This window comes from Medicago sativa, chromosome 1 (genome assembly GCF_051527215.1).
Source record: "Medicago sativa cultivar Bolivia chromosome 1, Bolivia_mono, whole genome shotgun sequence".
Lineage (NCBI taxonomy): Eukaryota > Viridiplantae > Streptophyta > Magnoliopsida > Fabales > Fabaceae > Medicago > Medicago sativa.
In genome coordinates, this window is record NC_140749.1 from 15,784,262 (window position 1) to 15,806,913 (window position 22,652).

Sequence of the window (22,652 nt, forward strand, 5' to 3'; positions counted from 1 at the left end):
GTCGACGACTGACTACCGCATCTAGGGTTTTCGATGGTGCAGTCATGAAAGCTGAGCGCACCACCACCATCATAGATTACATTTTGAACTTAGAATTTGGATTTTGTGGGATGGGTGAGGTGGATGTCAAAGGCCAACTGTAGAGTGTTCTCGAGATAGGAGGGTTCTTCCAATATGTTTTAGGACTCTAATACCAGAGAATTCATAATTACTATGATACAATATAACTTTTCGTTAAAAATAAAGTTCATACTGGTATTATTTTTAATTTTTCTGAAAATTTTAACGACTATGTTTGTAGATACTCCCTCCGGTCACTATTATAAGCAAAAATCAACTTTTTAGGTTCATTCATTAAATGATGTGTTTAGTCTATGTTATTGACCAAATACATCATTTAATGAATAAACCTAAAAAATTGATTTTTGCTTATAATAGTGATCGGAGGGAGTATATGTCTACAACCATTTGAAAAGGTACAATTATCAAACATAAAACTCTCAAATGTATGTACAACAACAAAAGCCTGTGTCTCTCAAGCAATTGCCAGTTTTAGCCTCTTTCTCTAGATAGCAATATTCAACACACAGAACTGGGTCGCTTGGACATGCACCCATAATAAAGCAACCATCTGAATTAATTGAATCTGCAACTGTTTCAATCAATTAAACCCCATTAGAATTAGAAATTAGAAATTAGAAATACAAGACATTGGCATTTCAAATCTATTATATACATAAAATCATGGTTCCTAAAACTCAAAAATAAAAATAAAACATAGACATTTAAAACGTCATTCTCAAATTCTATAATTGAGAGTCATTTCATTGAAAACACAACAAAATTTAGTTAAGCAACTAGTTTTTTTACCTGCAAAACACGACCGAAGCAATGCACAAAATTGCAAATATGAAAACGAGTTGATTGATGTAGATTGCCATTACTTTCTGATACGTTGACAAGTAACACCTTAGAATATACTAGGGTTAATTATGTTTCTAGTCCCTATAAAATAGCGACCTTGTAAGTTTAGTCCCTACTTAATTTTAATAGCATTTTTAGTCCCTATAAAAAAAAATTTACTTATAATTTTAGTCCCTGCTAAAACAAAGTTTGATTAATTATCTTTAAACTCTTAAATTTTTGAACGATTTTTTTGAGACAAGATTAGAACACTATGAAAGATTCGTTTACTAAAATTTAGAATTTTCTGACATGAAATGAATTAAATATGAATTTTTTAAAACGACAAAAGTTAAAGATAAAAAGTAATAAAATCTGGATGTAGAAATCAAATTTTGCGATAATTTTTTGCGGAGGAACTTTTAGTAATGTTCTAAACATGTCTGCAAAAAATTGTTCAAAAATTTAAGAGTTTAAGCATAAATTAAACAAATTTGAATTGAGTAGGGACTAATACTCAGTGCAGAAAAACAAAATTAGGGACTAAAAATGCTATTAAAATTAAGTAAGGACTAAACTCACAAGGTCGCTATTTTATAGGGACTAGAAACATAATTAACCCAATATACTATTATTTTGTTGATATATTTAGAAGTAACACAGGCTATTTAAGAACACCTTACAATAGGGAAGTTAATGTAATGAATTAAAAACAAACAAAAAAAAGGTCATTTACGCAAGATCTTATTTGACTTTGGTAGTAAAATATATATTTGACCAAAATATAACTATTGCATTTATTGCATTTATATTTGAATACTTTTCCTTGCCTAATTGTCTGCGTTGTATTAATTATTTATATTAAAAAAAAATGTTTATCGTGTTTTTAAATACATGTCTTAGTCAACCATTGCACACATACTGTTGAATCAAAATTGATTTTTTGCAATGTCTCTAAAATTTTGATGATAATGAAGTATAAAAGAATAATTTTTTTTTTTGTGGTGAAGTATAAAAGAATAATTAGATATACTAATATGTGTTCAAGTCTGCAGGATCATATAATTAAATTCAAAATGTTAAATCAAGTTTTGGTTCTGAAAGATCACGATCCTGCACATTTATGAGAGCATTTAAAGCAAGTGATAAGTTGAATACTTGGAACAAGATCCGAAGAAAGGTCAATCAAAAAGTCAACTTTTGGATCAAGAGAGGAATCTCATTCAGAAACATCTGAAGATCAAACGCATATGAAGAAGTGAAGCCTCTGAAGACCCCAAGCATCTGAAGACACATCAACATCAGAAGACTTTGACTTGTTTTGTCGTCTTCTGAAGGAAGGTCGCAATCAGACTATGAATTGTACAGTTTATCACCTTCTGACCACGTGCAGAAACAAACAAAGATATTCAAGGACAAAGGGAATGTAACAGATCATTCCAATTGAAGCAAATGAATTTTGAATGAATATTTAACGACATTAACCATTTAAGGCAATATTTCAACGTCTCTGATCAAACTTCTCAAAAGACTCATTTGTTGCGCTGCCACTCTTCAACGTCTCTCAGAATTTCCATTATATAAGGACATGAAGACTTGAAGAACGTGTATACAATAATCAATAGCGCACAAACACTTAGAGAATTTCTTACAAACTTTCATATCTTAGAAATTCTTAAGTCTCATAGTACATCTGAACTTTATTGCATTACACCTTTGAATGTATATCAAGTGTAAAACCAAACAATCATTTATTTGATTAAGTTAGATTGTAGAAATCTCTTTCTTGTGTGATTGAGCAATAAGAGTCTCTTTCTAGTACGATTGACCAAAGGAAGTCTCTTGCTTTTGTGCTTGAGTAATTTGTAATTTGTGCGATTATAGTGAAAATCCCTCAAAAGTGCAAGGAGACTGGACTAGCAATCATTCTTTGAAGATTTGAGACAATTTTTTGCAAAAAAAAAAAGGTTTAAACTTTTTGTTTGATATGAAATAAAGTAGAAGGTGGTGAGTGCAATTGGTAAATAATGTCTATATTAAATATTATTTTCAACACGCACGCACGTGCACTTGCGCACACACATATATTAAAAAGGTCACACACTAACAAAATTGACTATAGAGAAAGATGATATACTCTCGCAACGTGACAAACCAATTTTTGATTTTTAGCTCACCAAATACTCATATTTAGTGTCTAACACATCATATATAATTACTTTCGATTGAGAGAACTTATGAAATTTTTAAGAAATGATTTTATTTGAAGATAGAATTAGTTGATTTTGATTTTATAGTGGATTTTTAAACTTAAATTTATTGTTTAACTAACTCTTAAATGAATGTATTCAATTTAAATTATTTTATCTTCAAATTACTTTTACACAGAATCAATTTACTTAAAATCTATTATTCTCGCCGCATAACCGACCATAAACTAATACAAAAATTCTAATTTTATCTTTTTTAACTTGCGGCAGAAGTTAGCATGATCAATATTTAGAATTGAAGTAGTAATACATGTTGAAATAAACAAACAAAAAATAGTTCACACTCCTTCTTTAAGATTTTTCTTTAGACTAATTGTATACTCCCTCCGTCCCATAATACTTGACACAGTTGACCTTATTACGCATGTCAATGCATAATTTTGAGCTTAAATATCTTGAATAATATATTAGAAAAAATTATGAAAATTTGGTATTTTAAAAATACTCATCGAGACAAATCTAACGACATCTTATATGATATTATTTATCTTTGTATATTAGTAGAAAAATATGGTCAAAGTAAGTTAGGTCAAAAATTACACATTTTCAAATGGGTCATCTATTGTGGGACAGAGGGAGTATGTGCTTAAGCTGTCTTCCTTCACTCTCCTTATTTACTTTTTCTTCTGTCAGCATTTATCGTCTTTCCCGAGGAAAAGAACGACAAAGGTATGAAAAAACTTGCTTGTTCCAGTAGCGGAATATGCGTTGCTGCTTTGAAGTCTGGGTCTGGGGACGTAGTACAACAGGATAAGGTTCCTCAGACAGGACAGGTGGTGTAGTGAAAAGCTTAACCAAAGGTTGTCACGTGGAGAAATATGAGACAATATACTTTGAGTGAATACCCAAATTCGTCCCTGAATTTTCACGAATCGGACAAAAACGTCCCCCAATTCATCGAAATGCAGGCTTTGTCCCTGAATTTAACAAACGTCCATCAAAATAGTCCTTCCGTCCAAATGCTCCGTTAGAGTTGATGAGCTGTCATCCTGCATGTCATGTTGTCTTGTACACGTGTCAACAAGGAAAGCCACGTGTACAAGGACCAATTTGAAGGAAACGCTAAAAGTTTCATTTTTACTTTTTAAATTCAATTTTTCATGTTTTTCCAAATTTACCCCTCTATTACCATACCTTTCCATCCTCACATTTCAGTCAGATTATCAAAAATGTCCCTAACCTTTCTCCTTCCCGCTAAGACCTTCATCATCTTCACCTCTCCAAAATCATCATCATCTTCGGCGAGGAACGTTGCAAAAGATTCCGTTTTGACAAAATATCTCGTCGTTTCTTAAGGTAACGTCGTTCCTGTTCGTTTTCCATTAAGTCTTGTTTGTTTTTTTCTGTCCGTTTTTTGTGATTTTCATCTTCACATTTTAGGCATTTGTTTTCAACTTTAGGGTTTTCATCATCATCATCATCATCATCATCATCATGCTTGCTTTGATGTTCGTTTTTGCTTTCTTTGATTGCATTTTTTAGATTATTGATTTTAGGGTTTTGGGTTAAAGACTATAAAATTTCATGTTTTTATGTTTGGTTACTAAAAATGATGAACATTAGAGTAGTTATGAACGAAATAAGTGGTTGATTAAAACAGTTTATAAAAAGGGTTTATTTTGTACTGTGATTTACATTTTTATGTTGTTTTGCTTGTGATTATGACTAATGTTGGCAAAATCTTGTTGCTGAAAATGTTAATCCTGAAAATCTTGTTGCTGAAAATGATGGACAAGTTGCAGAAACTGCTGAAAATGTCAATGTTGAAAATGTTGTTGCTGGAAATGTTGCAATTCAGGGACAAAATGCTCTCAATGTTGTTGCAAATGAAGTAGTGCATGTACGTGTATGACTGTTAAATCTTAAGGATCGATTTGATAGTTAGTGATATAATTTAGGGACTTATTTGATTGAATGTTTTATGATTTAGGGACTGATATGATTGAAAATGTTGTTGCAGGGTGTTCCTGCAAGGAGATATGACATTAGACGACCAATTATTTCAAATGAGAGGCCTAAGCAAACACCAGTGAGGGGTCCTGCACCAACACATCCAACTGTTCCTGGCGTTATTAAAGTTCCATATCCAAATTATGGTCCATCCGGTTCAACTCAATCTAAGTTCATGGAGTTTATCCCAACCTCCGAATTTCCAAAGAAGTGATACTTGATGCATGTTTAGATTATGCTTTTGGAATATTTTGACTTTTTAAATTATGCCCCCTAGTTGGGTTTCTTTTTGGTTATGTAATATTTAACTTGTTAATGCTCCATAGTTGGGTTGCTTTTGCCTATGTAATATTTCAAACTTAAGACATATGACTTATTTAATGTTATTTTCAAGGATGAAGTTGCGTGTTCTGTCATTTTTACTTTGTTATGCAAATATATGCTTCAAGGATCAAATTGGATATGTTTGGCTTAATGATGTGTTTCGTCCTTGCAATTAGGGGTCATTTAAAAATTGGTCCCTGTAATCGTTAATCCTGGCAAATCACCCTTGCATTGTTTAATCATTTAAAATTTCGTCCTTTGACCAACTTAATCACTGCCACGTCATCAAATTAACAAAATGGCATGGGAATGGACAAAAATACCCTCGTCATCCATTCGTGAACTGACATTTTTACCCCTGTCTTCATCTTCTTCTCATTCCCTTTTCTTCTTACCGTATCTGCAAACAACAATCACCAACACCATCCTTATTCTTTTTCTCTTCATGTTTCTTACTGGATCTGCAAACAACACCACTGTCACAGTCTACAACACCACCGCAATCACCACTGACCCACTCTAAACCCCATACTCATTCAAACTATCCCTCAAATTCATCTTCTCCACTTCTTCCTCCTCACATAAACCTTCTTCATCTCTTCAGTCTTATAACATTAAACAATGATGGTGAACAAAATAAACGGAAGCTTCTTTAGAAGAAAGTTGAAGAAGGATCACGATGACCCACACTTTCTTTTCTTTGTCTTGTAAGAAAGGTTTCATAAAACACAACCAGAACTAATCAAAACAATGATGGTGAACAAACAAACAACTTAGGTGAACTGAAATATGTATACCCACATATCAAATCCATGCGATACCCTGTGAATTTAACATTGTGCGTATACGCTGCAGCACATATAAGATATAAATCCTTAATGATAAGTAGAACAACCATCAACTTATGAAGGCGGTAGATTAAAGGTTTCGATGAGAAACATTTGTAAACCCAAAAGACATTGAGAGCTAAACTAAAAGATTAAAAAGAGAGAAGAGCAATTTTTTTTTCTCGAAAAAAGAGCAATTTTCTTAGATTTGATTATTTGAAGGACCACCTCTACAAAAGAAAATTGAAGGACTAGACGATAACAATAACTAAACTAAAAGACTAAAAAGATTAGGTAAAAAAAAAAAAGACTAAAATGATAAAGGTTTTTGTTTACTTCTTTAGCCAATAAGGTATCACACCTAGGATGCAGCCAATAAGATGTTTTTTTTGTGTGCTAATAATATGTTTTTTTTTTACTAAGGTATGCCCAATCCAACTTAACGTAGACCGTAGAACCAAAAATTAAATTGAAAAAACGAAAGCTGAATAAACAATTTTTTTAAAAAATAAGTTGAAAATTGAAAAGTAATATTTCAGACGGGACCAAAGGCTCAATCCAGGAACAACCTATTAAGGGTCACAGGGACTATATCGTAACTAATAATGCAGGAGATCAAATATCGTTATTGAATCGTCTCTCTATAATGATCATGAGACAATAACCTTGACACCACATCTTGGTGGGAAGTACGGTTTTTATTTAGAACCGTGATATTTTGATAACCATTTTGTTACAACCTTTGAGACAACTTTGTTGTTCTCTCTTTTCATTGGTCAAAAACAATAGAGAGAGAAAAATGATGAGAGAGAATAAAAAATAGGGTTAATTATGTTTCTAGTCCCTATAAAATAGCGATCTTGTAAGTTTAGTCCCTACTTAATTTTAATAGCATTTTTAGTCCCTATAAAAAAAAATTTACTTATAATTTTAGTCCCTGCTAAAACAAAGTTTGATTAATTATCCTTAAACTCTTAAATTTTTGAACGATTTTTTTGAGACAAGATTAGAACACTATGAAAGGTTCGTTTACTAAAATTTAGAATTTTCTGACCTGAAATGAATTAAATATGAATTTTTTAAAATGACAAAAGTTAAAGATAAAAAGTAATAAAATCTGGATGTAGAAATCAAATTTTACGATAATTTTTTGCGGACGAACTTTGAGTAATGTTCTAAACATGTCTGCAAAAAATTGTTCAAAAATTTAAGAGTTTAAGCATAAATTAAACAAATTTGAATTGAGTAGGGACTAATACTCAGTGCAGAAAAACAAAATTAGGGACTAAAAATGCTATTAAAATCAAGTAGGGACTAAACTTACAAGGTCGCAATTTTATAGGGACTAGAAACATAATTAACCCTAAAAAATAATGTGAATATGAGAGAGAAAATTGTACAAAAATTATACCAAAATGGTCGTACAAATATCATTTCTCTTTTATTTAGTTAAACATCTATGATCTTTATAAACATTAATTGAAGTTTCGACTTAAACGTGAAGTTCTTACAAAAACATAATTCTACTTCGATGAGCAACCGCCATCCTCCACCACCACATCTCAACAACTCCGACCATCGTCTTCAAATCTACAACGGATCAAACCATATTTTTAATGGATTGAATCAGATTTCAGTTCACATAGTACAAATTAAATTAAAATTTAAAATCACACATGATGAAATAACAAACCCATTAAATACACCCCACACAACCAAATCAGCTAATGCCTGATGAGGAAAGCAACAAAGAAAGCCACAAAAGGACAAGCAAACTGTTAGTTAGTAATAATAGCACTATATAAGTGGACCCCATTTTGAATTAAAACCAAACATACAAACAATATTTTATCAAAGATATTTTACATTTTATAATCAAAAAACAATAACAACTGAACTTACCAAACATAACAAGTGATGATAGTAAACAAATATAAATATCTAACAATTTTAAATTTAATTAATTCGTTTACTTTTTTAGGATAATAACAAATTTTGCTTAGGTAAGTAGTTTCCATGATCCATGGTGGCGACTCTGAATATCCAATCACATACTTTGCATATTCTTCTTCTTTGGTTTAATCCACACACTTTGTTTTCTTTGTTATTTGTTATATTTATGATTTTTTGCAGCACAAGGATAATTTGAATAGGTATAGAAGAAGTATTATTGGAGGTGTAAAAATGAATGGAATTGGAAGGTTTAGTAATATGGAGATGGAATATATTAGAAGACATCACCGGCAGCAGCCTGGACATAATCAGTGTGCTTCTGCTCTTGTTAAGCATATTAGAGCACCGGTTCCTCAGGTTGCCCTTCTTTCTTTTGTTATTTATACTATTTATTTATTTATTTATTTATATTTTTTATTTTATGATTTTGTTGAATTTGTGTGTGAAGATTTTTGTTGTTGGATGCATGGTTATGGTTGTGTTGTGTTAGATATTCAGTTATGGTTGTTGGAACTTGGAATGTGTTTTTTTTATTTTTCCTTAAATAGTGTTTTTTTAGAAAAAAAGAACAAAATATAGTTATGGTTATGTAAATGTTAAAACGGTTAGCTGATTTTTGGCAAAGAGTTAAGAAACACAGACGTCAGACCCGACACTGATGAGTTATACTCGTAATTTGAGAAAACAAAAGTGGTTGAATATAGATAGCTACATATGTCGTGTCTTTTATGTGTTTGACGCCAACACATGCCGGATACAAGACATGTCTTCAATCTGATCTGAAGTATCGGTGTTGTATAGGTAAAGAGTATGTAATGTATGAAAATGTTTTGATGTTGTTTTTGGTCTATTTTATGGTTGACCTGTTTTGTGATACAATGTGATCTGATCTGCTACTATCTTTTAGGTTTTGGTAACAATTGTTTGTGTTAAGAAGAACTTAGGTGGAAGATGATCTATTTGTGCTGTGATCCTTGTGAAACATAGCGTGGTCACAGATTTAGCTTCGTTCAAGCGAGCAATTTCCTTTAGAGGGTAAAGCAGATAATCTCAACCGTTGTTGAGAAAATTAATAGTTCGGATTACTTGCTTTATTACTCTTTAAAGGGAATTGCTTGCTTTAGAGAAGTCAAACCTATTCATTATAATCCTAGTAAATTTCATACCAATTGCTGCTTTTCTTATTCTATTTCATCAGCTTGGTTTGGTTGATGCAGAAGTGTGTTGTAAAACTTGAATCATTACATTTTTATCTGAAAAAATGACCAATTACAAAGCGAACCTCAATTCAGTTCGATTTTTCTTTCTCGCTGCTACTGCTTTTGAATAAAGAGTTTCAGTGTGCTTCCTGACAATATTTTTGTATAATGCTACCCTCGTTGTGTGATGTTTATTTATGACGCATAGATTTGCTTTCTCTAGGTATGGTCTTTGGTACGAAGGTTTGATCAGCCGCAGAAGTACAAACCATTTGTAAGCAGATGTGTTGTAAGGGGAAACCTTGAGATTGGAAGTCTAAGAGAAGTTGATGTTAAGTCAGGGCTTCCTGCTACTACAAGTACAGAAAGATTGGAGCTTCTTGATGACAATGAGCATGTTCTCAGCATCAGGATTATTGGTGGTGATCATCGACTTACGGTATGAATATGAATGTATCCTTACAAAATGACCGGAAACTTTTTTGTTCCTCTAATTTACTTATGTTCGCTTAAAATCTTGTGCTAATGTGTGTCCGAATCGATTCTTCTTTAAAAAGTATGTCTTCCTTAAAATGACAACTCTTTGGTTCATCTTTCAGAACTATTCGTCGGTGATGTCTCTCCACCCGGAAATTATTGATGGAAGGCCAGGTACACTAGTAATTGAATCTTTTGTGGTGGATATACCCGAGGGGAACACCAAAGACGAGACTTGCTACTTCGTTGAAGCCGTTATCAAGTGCAATCTGAAATCACTTGCCGATGTCTCAGAAGGAATTGCTTTGCAAGACCGCACTGAACCAATTGATCGAATATAGGAGCTTATAATAAGAAGGTTCTTCCAAGGACATATAGCTGCCACGGATGAAGCTTCAGCGGTTTTCCTCTCGGAGGCTTAGGAGACGGACTGGCGATTTGTACTGAGTGATTTAATTCCATTTGCTCTATTGATTATCCTTTGTTATATATACTGATTTCTCTTCTGTAGTAAAAAAAAAAAAAAACAATATATGAGACGCGATTCGATCCAGTGCAGTAACAAGTGATATAGATCAGGTGCTTCTTGCAGATGTCTAAGGTTTTTGTTTTCTTGGCATGTTCTTCATTGTATATAAGATGGTTGTTGAACATGGTGTGTAGATTTATTTTGATTGGTCGGGTGAATTCTTGTAACAGATTTTTATAGCTTCGTCAATTTTTGTGTTTCCTTTGCACATATTTTTAGTTCCTTTCTTTTTTCTTTATAGTTTGCATGGGATGAGGTTCTATTAAAGTGAGTCCTACAAAAGCTATAGGTGGACCTGGATTCATTGCAGACAATAATTTCGGTAGCCATTGTGATCAGTCGATATAACTTATAAGTTGTTGAATAGAGATTTGAATGTACATTGTGAAGGTTGAACATTTGCACACTATGGTTTGCATATATCGCAATTTTGTTAATTGTGTCAAGGGGATTAGGGGACTTTTTTTTTTTGAGGGAAAGGGGATTAGGGGACTTGGTTACTTCTATCTCAATATTGGCCTATTTGTTGAGCGAGTAATATTTTATTCCACGTATTAATTATTGGTTACTAATATTATATGTGATAGTTATTTTATATATGGAGAGTGCTATCAATGCGCCTTCTAACACACTCTTCTCAATACAAAATCTTAGACTCTAATTGAAACTCAAATGAGTTTCGCTAATTTATTGTAAGCCATAATTTATTCTTTTTTAAAAAACCTTCATATATTTAGTGAGACTTACTTAAATTTATCAAATTAAAGAGTGTATTGAAAAGAGCCCATTAGAATAAAGTATATTGCTAATATAATTCTACTTCTATTTGATTGTTTGAGTTTGTTTAGGTTCCACGTGTTATTTATTTTTCGATTACTCAGGTATATGGAAAAATAAGAGTTAATTGAAGATGAGAGAATGATAGGATGGTGATGCATATATAAGTATCATCCTTAAATTAATATCCATTTATTTTAAAATTTAAATTGACATATATATGTTTTTTTTTTGACAAAGACATATATGTTTTGTCATTTAAATGATAAACTATAATTTATTTTTTGGTTTCTTATAGACTTCATCTACCAGATATAATCATGTTTGAGGTATGTGATCACTAAATACAGGCAAACACTAAATCATAATTTATCAATATACATTATCACTGTCAATTTTTTAATCACATTAATTGTCTATTACAAATTACATTTTAAAAATGTTAATTTAAAGAAAAAAATGAATTTAACTTAGTTGTCTTAATAAGAAAAAAATGAATTTAACTTGGTTGTCTTAATAAGAATACACTTATTTCTCTTTTCTTTTACTGTGAACTGAGTATCTCCTCTGCTCAATTGCATAGACTAATCATTCAAACTGGGTAGACCACAATGAATGATAAAACTCTTCTTCAAAAGATTTAACATTGATTTCTAATTGATTGATAGCATACATTAAATCTGAGACCTTGAAAGGAGCATGCTCCAAAGTACTAAGTCAATACAATCAGACCAATCTAAATGGGTTATTGATGTAAGAGTTTTAAATAGATTAAGTGTCTAAAAGCATGTCCAAGCGATTGCTGCTAGTATCGCTCCAAAAAAGGAATGTTATTGACAACCTCTCTCAGACTCTCTTAAATGCTCCCTTAACCATTGGTCCATAATAGAAATCATCCTTAAAAAAAAAAAAAAGTCAATACTTAGGAACTGGCAATACCAGTTTACTTGTATCGCTCTTAGACCGAATTATGTGTTCAAACAAACAATTTTTGCTGTTTCAAAATACAATGTTGAAACAATGTTGAAAGCCGATGAGTATCGTGCATTAGCTTTTGCCACTCGTGAGATTTGGTTGCTAACTTGCCTTCTTTTGACCTTTAGCAATGTTCAAAAACAAGTGTGATAGACAAACTTTCCTTCATATGGCGTTAAACATGGAATTCAAATAAGGAACCATATCAATAATACGGACCAGGATTCAGGAACTTTGGGTTGGGAACAATAATGCTTCAGAGAGTTGCATCTTATTTCTTTCAGCACTTTTCATTGACAATTTAACCTTGCTAAGAGACACTTGGGTCACAATTACACAATCTCATAATAAATAAGAAATTCTTATTAAAATGAAGAATACATAGGCTACTAAACACAATTGTTCAAATGTCCAATAAAATATTTGTCTAAAAATTACACAGTTCTCTCCAAAAAAATATTGCCCTCAGCAAGTGCTGTAGTATTCTAATAGTGGACCTTTGTCATCGTTAGCAGGATTATTTGCTACACAGATATTCAAAGGTGTATAATTACTTCCTATAATCATCTTATGATAAGAATTGCATGGGCTAAGGAGGGAAACTGCAGAATAGATTAAAAAAAACTACCTGTAGGAATTTATACTGTACAGAGCTTCCCCTATAATTAGTACAGTAATACACACGAAGTAGAGAAATATTACGCCAATACAAGATCCCCTTCTGCTTCTTCTTGTTCCTGTTGTTCTGGAAGTTTTCCTTCCCGATACGGGAGAAGTAATCGTCTGATTTCTTCTGCACTAAGTGTCTCACACTCTAATAATGCATTTGCAAGCGTATGTAATGCCTTCTCATGCTAAAAAAATTGACAAAAATGGCTAGTTATGACTTTGTACATGCCAAACAGTATATATATCAAACATTGCATAATTCAGGGTTGCCAATTTTTTCAATGAATTTATGTACCTCAAAAGGTTACTTTTGATTCTAATATATAATAAAAAAAACTATAAAAAAAAAAAAAAATAGATATACAATAATACTCAACAAACCTTTTTCAGAAGAGCTTTCACACGATCATATGCATCTCTAAGGAGTTTAACAACCTGCAGAACAGGAAAAGCTCAGCTACAACCATGAATTTGATTGTTGATGTCCTTAGAAGAGCAAATCAACTAATCCAAACATAATTTCAATTGTTAGAAGTTAAAAAATTATAAATTTATAAAACTTGCCTCTGCATCAATACGTGACTGCATTTCAGAACTTGGTCTCTCCTTTATATGAATTGGTCCGATTGTATCACTCATCCCACAACTTGATACCTTGTGAAGAGAGTTAAAATACAACAGACATAAGCAATGAATTTCAAGCTCATTTTGAAATGATACGATATGTAAAGAATCTCAGCAGAAAGTAAGATATATCTGGAATTTCAGTTACTACTTATCAATATTCCAAGTCACAAATGAACATCAACAAAAGGAATATAAAATAATAAAATTTTGAATGATTTTTGTATAGAGTTAATAAATACAACAGCTGCACTTTCCACATAACAGGGAAGCAGCATATTACCATGTATTGCGCAAGCTCGGTAGCTGATTGAAGATCACTACTAGCTCCAGTTGTGACATTATCCCGACCAAAGATAAGTTCTTCTGCAACTCGTCCTCCCATACAAACATCAAGACGAGCTAACAACTGCTTCTTACTTATTGATGTCTCATCATTTGAGGGAAGCTGAGTAACCATTCCTAAAGCAGATCCACGGGGCATGATTGTTGCCTTGTGAATTGGATGTGCACCGTCGGTATTAAGGGCAACAATTGCATGGCCGCTCTCATGATAAGCAGTAAGCTGATATTTTTACAACCATTAATAACATAACTGAGCATGCATCAATGGATTAATATTTTATAATACCAACACAACAATCCAATTATGCTAAATAAAATAGACACAAAAAATGGCCAAAAAATTGATAAAATATTTGTTTTTGAGCAATCAGCAGGTTAGAAATTACTCTAGGAAATGGTTCAAGGTACAGGGATTTTTTTTACAAAAGACCAATTTACCTATCCTATCAACTCACCAGCTAACAACTGATTTAGCAACTAACTATTCATTAGATGGTCATCCAATTTTCTATTTTCATCTATACTATATATAAAGAAAACTACCCCTTTCAACACTTTTGGGCTGGATTTTTCTTTCCAAAAATACCCTCAATTTTCAATACAAATAACACATGTGACAAATAGATAAGAATAAATTTAAATATTAAAAAATATGTAACAAACACGACATATATATATTTGTTTTTTTTTCCTTTATCACTTAAAAAGTGTAAAAAACTAGATGAGTATATTTATACTTATTTTTCCATTATCCCAATTATACCCTTAAACAACTTTTTCTACAATAAAGATTGTTGTTGGTGTCATTAAAAAAAGAATTTAAATTATATTTTTTGTTATATTGTTGGTATCATTGAAATAGATAATCATGGTTAGTTTGGTTTGTTACAACTTGAAAGCAACAAACAAACATTTATATTTTTAGTTTTAATCTAAATCAAAATTTCATAAAAAAACACCGTTCATAATTTTCAAATGTTAGGGAATAAAAAGAGCGGTAAATATAAAAATTGACATTATATAAAAAAAAGATTGGTATTTTCTCAAACTATTTCATTGACAGTATATGGAATGGTCAAATTACAGAAATTATGTTAAAGTATTTTTAGTATTTTAATGTTAGGTCTAAAGCAATCATAAGACATATGTTTGCTATTATGATAATAAATTTATGTTTAGAATTTTAGTATGCCTATAAGCCTGTTGTAAACTTAGAACATAGGTTTACAACTACAGGGAAGACTCGGGAATTTTAAGATAATGCAGCACAGAAGGTTCGTGTTCAAAAGTTTTGAAAAGATTACAAGATTAGAAAAATAAGCCACAGTTCTTAAGTAGCAAACTGAGTTTCCTGACATATACATATTCCTACACATACCTTTTTTGACTCCTCCGATACAAACATTGTTTTTCGCTCTGTACCCATAATTATTCGGTCTTTTGCAAACTCCAACTGAGAAGCTGTTAATTTCTCTGCACCTTCAACCGCAGCTTTAATAGCAGCAATGTTCACCAGGTTTGCCAGATCTAGTGTATGTGATATAATTACAGAGAACATCAGTCAGGGATTTGAAGAAGTATATGATTCGCATTGATTGGAGGAGTTATGTCATGTCAAATATATTTAAATAATATTCACCTGCCCCATTGAATCCTGGGGTACCACGGGCTATTGCTTTAATATCTACATTATCGGCTGTAGGTTTATCATGCAGGTAGAGTTCCAATATTTCTTGTCGACCACGTACATCTGGATTTGGTACAACAATCTGGAATCCAGAATTTGTTAGTCATCTTACCATCTATATTATATACACATTAACCGGGTAGAACGACCTGGATTGAAATAGAAACTGGAAAGGATTTTTTACCTATGTTTTTTTAATTTTCCTTTGTCTCTTGTTTAATTTGTTAATTCTTGCGATAGGACTTATTTTCATATTTCTACTGCTCTTCTTTCTCTTCGTAAATTCATTTATAGGGGAAACAATGAAGATAAGAACTTACATGTCGATCAAATCTACCAGGTCTCGTTAGAGCTGGATCAAGAATATCAGGCAAGTTTGTTGCAGCCATTAATATTATTCCCTACAGCATAAAAATGATAAATAAATTTGGAAAAGAAGAGACGAACAAATTGCAATGCAAACTGTTCAAAGATACCTCATTCTGCTCAAACCCATCCATTTCAACAAGAAGTTGGTGCAATGTCTTCTTGGTGTGGCCCTCCCACTGTTTCCTAGTTGATCCAACGGCATCAATTTCATCAATGAAAATAATGCAAGGAGCCTACAAAAGATAAAGAAGAAAAAATGTTCCACAATCAGAAACATGTAGAAGTCATGTGTGTTGGTACACTAAAATAGGATACTGTTTTGAGAGATCATCAACAAAAAGCAACAAACCTTCTTTTTGGCTGCTTGAAATAACGATCTTACACGCCGAGCACCAACTCCAACAAACCTGAGCATGAACAGAAATATGAATCCTATCATCCATACCAGCCAACATATTAAACTTTCCTTAATGCAATGAAAGACTGACTTACAAAATAAAACTCACAAATGCCAAAAGACACAGATCAAAGTTACAAATTTTGTTGAGATCACATGAAAACATTTTAGCATCTAATTTACCAATGTATAGCGCCACAGATCTAAAAGAAATAAGAAATTATGGAATGTTTATAACTCATCACAATGTGACATATATTGTAATGTTCAAATTGTCTGGACTCATTCCCTTGTGGCACAACAGATGTACTACAATGCGGGTCTCAAAAACCCAAAAATACCCGTAAAATAGAGTCTGTTAGGGTCACTTTCAGTATTTTGCTCACTAAAACCCTAACATTCCCTTTCCTTCTCTATTCTGCAAAAACTACTTCCAAAACATCCATTCTGCAAGCAGAACAAGAAAGGGAACCTCTGCGGAGCAGCCACCGTCAACCCTGCCACTGCATCTGTATTCTCCGAGCAGCACAATTTCAGTGCAACTTAATGTGTATTTCAGCCTTGTTTTTATTTTTTTCCCTGTTGTCCGAATAGAACAGAGAAGGCCGCATTAAGGGGGGTTTTTTTTTTTTTTTTCCCTCCTCTGTTTCATGATAATAGAGCAGAGTAAACTTCATTATGTGTTTTCCCTCCTCCGTTCAGTCATGGCAACTTCATCTCAGTCTTGATGATGATGATCTTTGATTCTATTGACTAGTTACTTCAAGTCTCGAGACTTTAACTTTTTGTTTCCTTGACTTTTGCTTGTTAAATTTACAACTATGTTTTGCTGACAACTTGTCACTTCTTATGGCAAATCATGAATATTTCACAAACTTGTAGTTATTTGGTTGATTATACAGTAACTAAGTGTTTAAAGTATTAATCATGTAATTTGTCCAAAAATTATTCAACTAGAGGCCATCCCACCACATGCTATCCTGGTATACCAGTTTTGGGGTGGACGCGTAGCTCCACTATCCACGATTGACAACATAGTCGTTAACAACAACAACATTCTTTATCTACTACTTCCAGAATAACAGAATATACCCCTTTCTAGCATATCATGTGCCCACTTCTTAACATAATCTAGCAAAAGAAGACTTACATCTCCTCAAATTCCGAACCGGCACGATAGAAAAATGGAACACCGGCTTCTCCAGCAATAGCCTTCAAGGTCCCAGATATAGCAAACAATCAGATCATAATAATAATGAAGTTCAATGGATTAATTTATTATGAATATTGCATAAAGATTGACTTTAGTTATATGCAAAGAGTGTAAAAAATATCAACGTCACAGATAAGAACCAGAGTCCGGATTTAAGTCCTTCCAAAAACTTCCCAAAAGTATAGGACTATAGAATTTAACTGACCTTGGCTAGCAGAGTTTTTCCAGTTCCAGGTGCCCCAGTCAGAAGAATCCCCTGAAAAGAGGATCATCTTAGCCTGACTTCATAAACAAAATATTACAACCAAATTGCACTAACAAGCATGATTTTTTTTTTTTTTTTTTATCTATGCACGTATAAAGGAAGCATTTCAAAGAAAAGTAAGTTCATCAGCATAACATAACATAACATGAAATATAAATAATAAGAATACATAATATCATGATACCAAAGCTTTACATGTTTGTTAGTGTGCAAAACACAACGCGATGTATAAAAATAAAGTAAATATGTTATCAGTTCCTAAACAGTGATTGGACTAGAGACTTTGTTAATAACAATTGAGAATGCATACATACATGTAAAGTAGAAAGATATATGAACAAAAGCTATAAGCAAATAAAAAACAAAAAGACCAATAACTTTTATAGACCTTTGGCAGCTTTCCTCCAAGGCGAGTAAATTTAGCTGGATTTTTTAGGTACTCCACAACCTCCTCAAGTTCTTGCTTTGCATCATCACAACCTTTCACATCCTTAAAAGTTTTTACATTCTGCAAGGGGAGACAGAGAGATAAAGATTAAAATTATGATTATATAATACATGGCAGAATCTCTGATTTGCCGATATATCGTATATGCAAGAGCTTCCATATGACAAATAAGGGTAAGGAAACTAATAATTCATTTGATAGTATTGGATATACTTCAAGAACTAATGGGGGTGGTCATATTGTCCAACTTTCTTGTTGACTGGTCGATGAAATAGTTAGCAATGGCATCATTAGCGGGAACTATCTTATTTGGATAATAAAATAAGGGAAATGTTAACCGGTGCCCCCGGGGCACTGGTTAAGTGATCAAATGTAGTAAGTATTATATTGGAACTTGTGCTGTCAACTTCTCGAAAGCATAAAAATGTTATTTTCACTTTGAAATTTTCTTTTTTAGTTTCCTTATCCAGTGCCCCGGGGCACTGGTTAACATGACCCATAAAATAAATGTTCACGTGTTACAATTTTCTCATCCAAGATACTCACTGACAACCCAGATTTCTTGCTAATACACACCTAAACTATTCAATCATGTATTTTCCAAAAGAAAGAATAATCTATATGCCATATTGTAATATTGTAGTAGAAAAATAAAAGAATATAAGTAAGAGTAGATTAACGGGTTAACCTTTTCTGGCATCACTTCCTTGTTTAGCTCCTTTGGGGTATAAGATGAACTTGAACCAACACCTGAAGAACCAATCCCACCCAAGCTTCCGATGTATTTTTGAAGTGCAGCAGCACCCATAAACCTGACAGACGTACAGTAGGAATACAAGTATGCATCAAAGGGTGGATGTTATATACATTATTGAGAAAAAGAGAGAGATAGGGAAACTAGAGGCTCATACCAGACCAATCCAACAGCTACGGTAAACAAAATAGTTGAGATAAGCTCTTGTGCGAAACGTGATTTGTTTGATACTTTCTGATCAACCTAAAAAATGAAGCAGCTTCATGAGATTACGAGAATAATCAAACAATAGATTTGGGATGCAAATAGAAAATTGAACAAATGTCTTTCTATAGTGTGTGTGTGTGTGCGTGCGTGCGTGAGACACACATATAAGTATAGGCTAACCACTCAAAGCATAAAAAAAAGTTTTCTGATAAATATTTTACCATAACCACGTGCAACGGCTGCTTCTCAGATATTCCAGGGTTCAGAAAAGTCTCATCTATGTTACCAGATGCCCGCTGTTTCAACTCTTGCAACTGAAAAATATAAGCTTGAAATAAGTTTACACAGCATAATCCAAGTAAATTATGAACTGAAATTGTCAAATGAAGATGTTAATGTGATCAGAAGAAAGTTCATGTTAACAAAGGAAAAATTGTCTTTTTTGATAGCTGTCTTTCAAGCTTATTATGTATTCTATAATAAGAGCACAAATCAAATATTTCAGATCCAGAAGCATATTTCGGAGAAATATTACTTAATAATTTGTTTGAGTATGAAAATAATAATTATCAAAAAAATTTGTATAAGGAAAACCAGCAAATCTTTTTTCTTATTAGGTTCGTCAACGACCTTGGTCAAACAACGTCATTATGTTCTTCTCAACTGATGTTATGCTACACCTTACTTTCCTCTCAAATGCATTCACTTCTCACCCTATTGTATGTCTACCATTGACTTTGTATCCTCATTTTACTAAAATTGAGCTTAAGCTCTTGTTGGTTTTTAGGGAGCAAAACTCAACACCAAACAGCTTTACAACTTTTGTGGTTGAGTGCTACAAATTTCTTTGAGCTTAAGAAACATTTTCTAACACAATTAACGCTTGACAACTTGAGCCATTTTTCCACCTCATTCCCCCAACTTAAATCATGTTTGAATGCCCCCCTAATTTCTCCGTCATCTTAGATGATAATTTTAATGTGAAACCTATTAGCATTATGGTTGTGTTCAGGTTATGAGACTTGGTTCTGCCTCTCGGTAGTAAAAGAAAGTCATTTTGAGGCGGTTCCTCCGAAATTCGGCTAAAAAATTAGAAAAAAGTCAAGGATCAGGACCCTTTTACAGAATTTTGGCCGAAAAATCCCAGATTCCTTTGTTTAAATGAATTTTTCGAAGCATCGAAGTTGTATCTATGCTTCTTAGCTTCCCAATGAACAACTATCCCAAAACCATAAGCAGCTTAAGGTAAAAACTAGAGTAAGGGAAAAACTAGAGCAAAGTAAATGACCTAATAGACAGACATTTGTTAAAGCAATTTGATCAAAACGGCCTAGTATCAACAAATAGCTACAAAACAAGATGCCTGGTTGCACTCCACCTCCACTAGTGAACAATGAAGCACTGTAAATTATGTAATAAAGACTGAAAGTTGATGCAAAATACAAAGAAAAACATGAATTACCAAGGAGGGAATTCCAGAAGGTTTTCCAGATTCCTCATCAGGAAGATATTCTGCAATAGCATTAGTGACCACTAGTGCTCGAAGATATTCTGCAACTCCTCTACTGTCCACAGCTCTGTCCCTTTCTTCAAATATCTTTATCACAGACTCAGGACTATAATAAATAAATGAAAAAACATATGATAGTGGACTTATGATCGAACCATCTCAAGAATTACAAATCCAGCCGAAAATAACTATTATGTTCATTCTAATGTTTTTATGTTTTGAGTTTTACTATGCTTTTCTAAGATAGTGACACATGGATAGCAATCGTTCATGTAAAATAGTTTATTAAAGGTCTGTTAGGATTGACTTATTTGAACCAACAGACATAAGATTTGCGAGACTGTTTGCGAGAACTTAAGAAAACAGCTTATGGCATGTTCATATGCTGTTTTCAGCTTATTTTCAGAAGTTCTCCATGATAGCATATGAAAACAGCTTATAGCTTATACAAAAGCAATTTAACTTTATTTTATCTTTTCCTATAGAAATAGCTAATACATTAGCGCTGATCATGATATGCACTTGTGCTATAAGCTGCAAATAAGTTATTCACCCAAACAGGGCCTAAGTGTATTATATCTTTGGAAAAGAATTCATCAATGAAGAAAAATGTTATACTTTACAGCCAGTTTCTCTTCCTCTTTTCTTAATCTTAGAACCCTAATTTTGATAACAGAAGCTAAAATCTTCCTAAAAACATTTATAACAACAACAAATGAAAATTGAACAACAAAAAAACTAAGCAGTGCTATACTAATTCTAGGTTGTAACCCAAATAGTAAACCTAAGTGTTCTTTCTCTAATTTCAATTTCCAATTTTAAATTTTCCCAAGCAAATTGTTGCATGTCCTCCAATCTTTTTTTTTTTTTGTCTTGCCTTAGTGGCTCTAAGTTCAGTCAGGACTCCAAAACAAATTCTCTCAAACGGTTCGTCTCTAACTAAGGCCCCGTTTGGATTGAGCTTATTTTGAGCTTATGAAAAACAGCTTATGAAAATAAATAAGCTTACATATTAATTCATAAGTTCTCACTAACGAAAATTTTATCTTCCTAAGTTGTTTTTTCATATACTACCTTAACAAACTTATGAATAATAAATAAAAGCTTATTTATTTGCATAAGCTCAATCCAAACGGGCCCTAAAGTTCTTTAATCACTCGAGTCCAACCACTTGGTTTACATGTCCTACAATCTTCAAACCAAACTAAACCCCAATTTTCCAAACACAATACAAAATGTAAAATTTTCTTCTAACTTATTCCTACATTACAATCAAAAAGACAAATTTTGAAATTTCGAATTTTCACAAAACCTGTGCTTATTAAGCTCAACAAAAAGCGCAGTTTGCTTAGCAGCATCCAACCGATTCGCATCGGCCTCAGTAATCAACTTCGCCAATTTCTTCTCCTGCCTCCAAAACGGCCACCAATCAACCAATTCCGAAAACGCTCTCTTCAATCCTTCTTTCGCTCTCACCCATAGCCCAATCAAAAACACCACTATCGGTAATCTCCCATCCTTCTTCTCCACACTCTCCACCCTCTCTTCATCAACACTTTCAAATCTCGAATTCGATTCATTCGAAGAATTTGAATCAAGAATCGTAACAGAATCGTTTTCAGTTGAATTTAACGGTTCTAGGTTAGGAGAATTGTCGGAGATAGGTTCGGGATTAGGTTCGGAATGGGGGAGTGTAGTATTATCGGGTTGAAAAGTGCAGAGAAGGGGAGTGAAGGGAACGCGCGGGTGGAGGCGCGTGGGATTGAAGTGGTGAGGTTTAAGAAGAGTAGAGTAGTTAGGATTAGGAATGAGGAATGGGAAGAGAAGAGGTTTAGAGAGAAGAGAAGCTTGAAGTGTTGCCATAGTTTGAGTTCGTTCTTCTCTTTCACTCTGTGTTTTGAGGAAGAACAAGATGCACGTAACCTTATCCAATGAAAATGGCGCCGTCGTACATGTGGATTTGTTTTAGATTGAGTTTTT

At 32.9% G+C, this 22,652-nt stretch overlaps 2 protein-coding genes across 4 annotated transcripts; one reads left to right on the forward strand and one right to left on the reverse strand.

The window, feature by feature from the left end:
* The first annotated feature begins 7,855 nt into the window (after nt 1-7,855).
* Nucleotides 7,856-10,640, forward strand: LOC146953054 (abscisic acid receptor PYL8-like). 2 transcript variants are annotated; one of them, XM_085707731.1, is made up of 4 exons: nt 8,139-8,277; nt 8,408-8,584; nt 9,650-9,865; nt 10,026-10,640. In XM_085707731.1, the coding sequence occupies exons 2-4, from the start codon at nt 8,459-8,461 to the stop codon at nt 10,242-10,244; spliced, it is 561 nt and encodes a 186-aa protein (XP_085563857.1). In that variant the 5' UTR covers nt 8,139-8,277; nt 8,408-8,458; the 3' UTR covers nt 10,245-10,640. The 2 variants fall into 2 exon arrangements, with proteins under 2 accessions (XP_085563854.1, XP_085563857.1); XM_085707728.1 differs by having other exon boundaries at nt 7,856-8,584.
* Nucleotides 10,641-12,529: 1,889 nt separating this feature from the next.
* Nucleotides 12,530-22,571, reverse strand: FTSH11 (FTSH protease 11). 2 transcript variants are annotated; one of them, XR_015008013.1, is made up of 18 exons: nt 21,985-22,571; nt 20,625-20,778; nt 19,384-19,476; nt 19,113-19,198; nt 18,890-19,013; nt 18,142-18,261; nt 17,694-17,744; nt 17,426-17,487; nt 16,228-16,285; nt 15,986-16,111; nt 15,830-15,910; nt 15,462-15,591; nt 15,201-15,349; nt 13,761-14,042; nt 13,418-13,507; nt 13,235-13,288; nt 12,813-13,038; nt 12,530-12,708 (listed from the first exon to the last, which is right to left on the reverse strand). XR_015008013.1 is itself a non-coding variant. In XM_085707723.1 (17 exons), exons 1-17 carry the CDS (start codon nt 22,533-22,535, stop codon nt 12,883-12,885), a joined length of 2,367 nt encoding a protein of 788 aa, XP_085563849.1. In that variant the 5' UTR covers nt 22,536-22,571; the 3' UTR covers nt 12,530-12,882. The 2 variants fall into 2 exon arrangements, 1 of the variants encoding a protein (XP_085563849.1); XM_085707723.1 differs by having other exon boundaries at nt 12,530-13,038.
* Between the last annotated feature and the right edge of the window lie 81 nt (nt 22,572-22,652).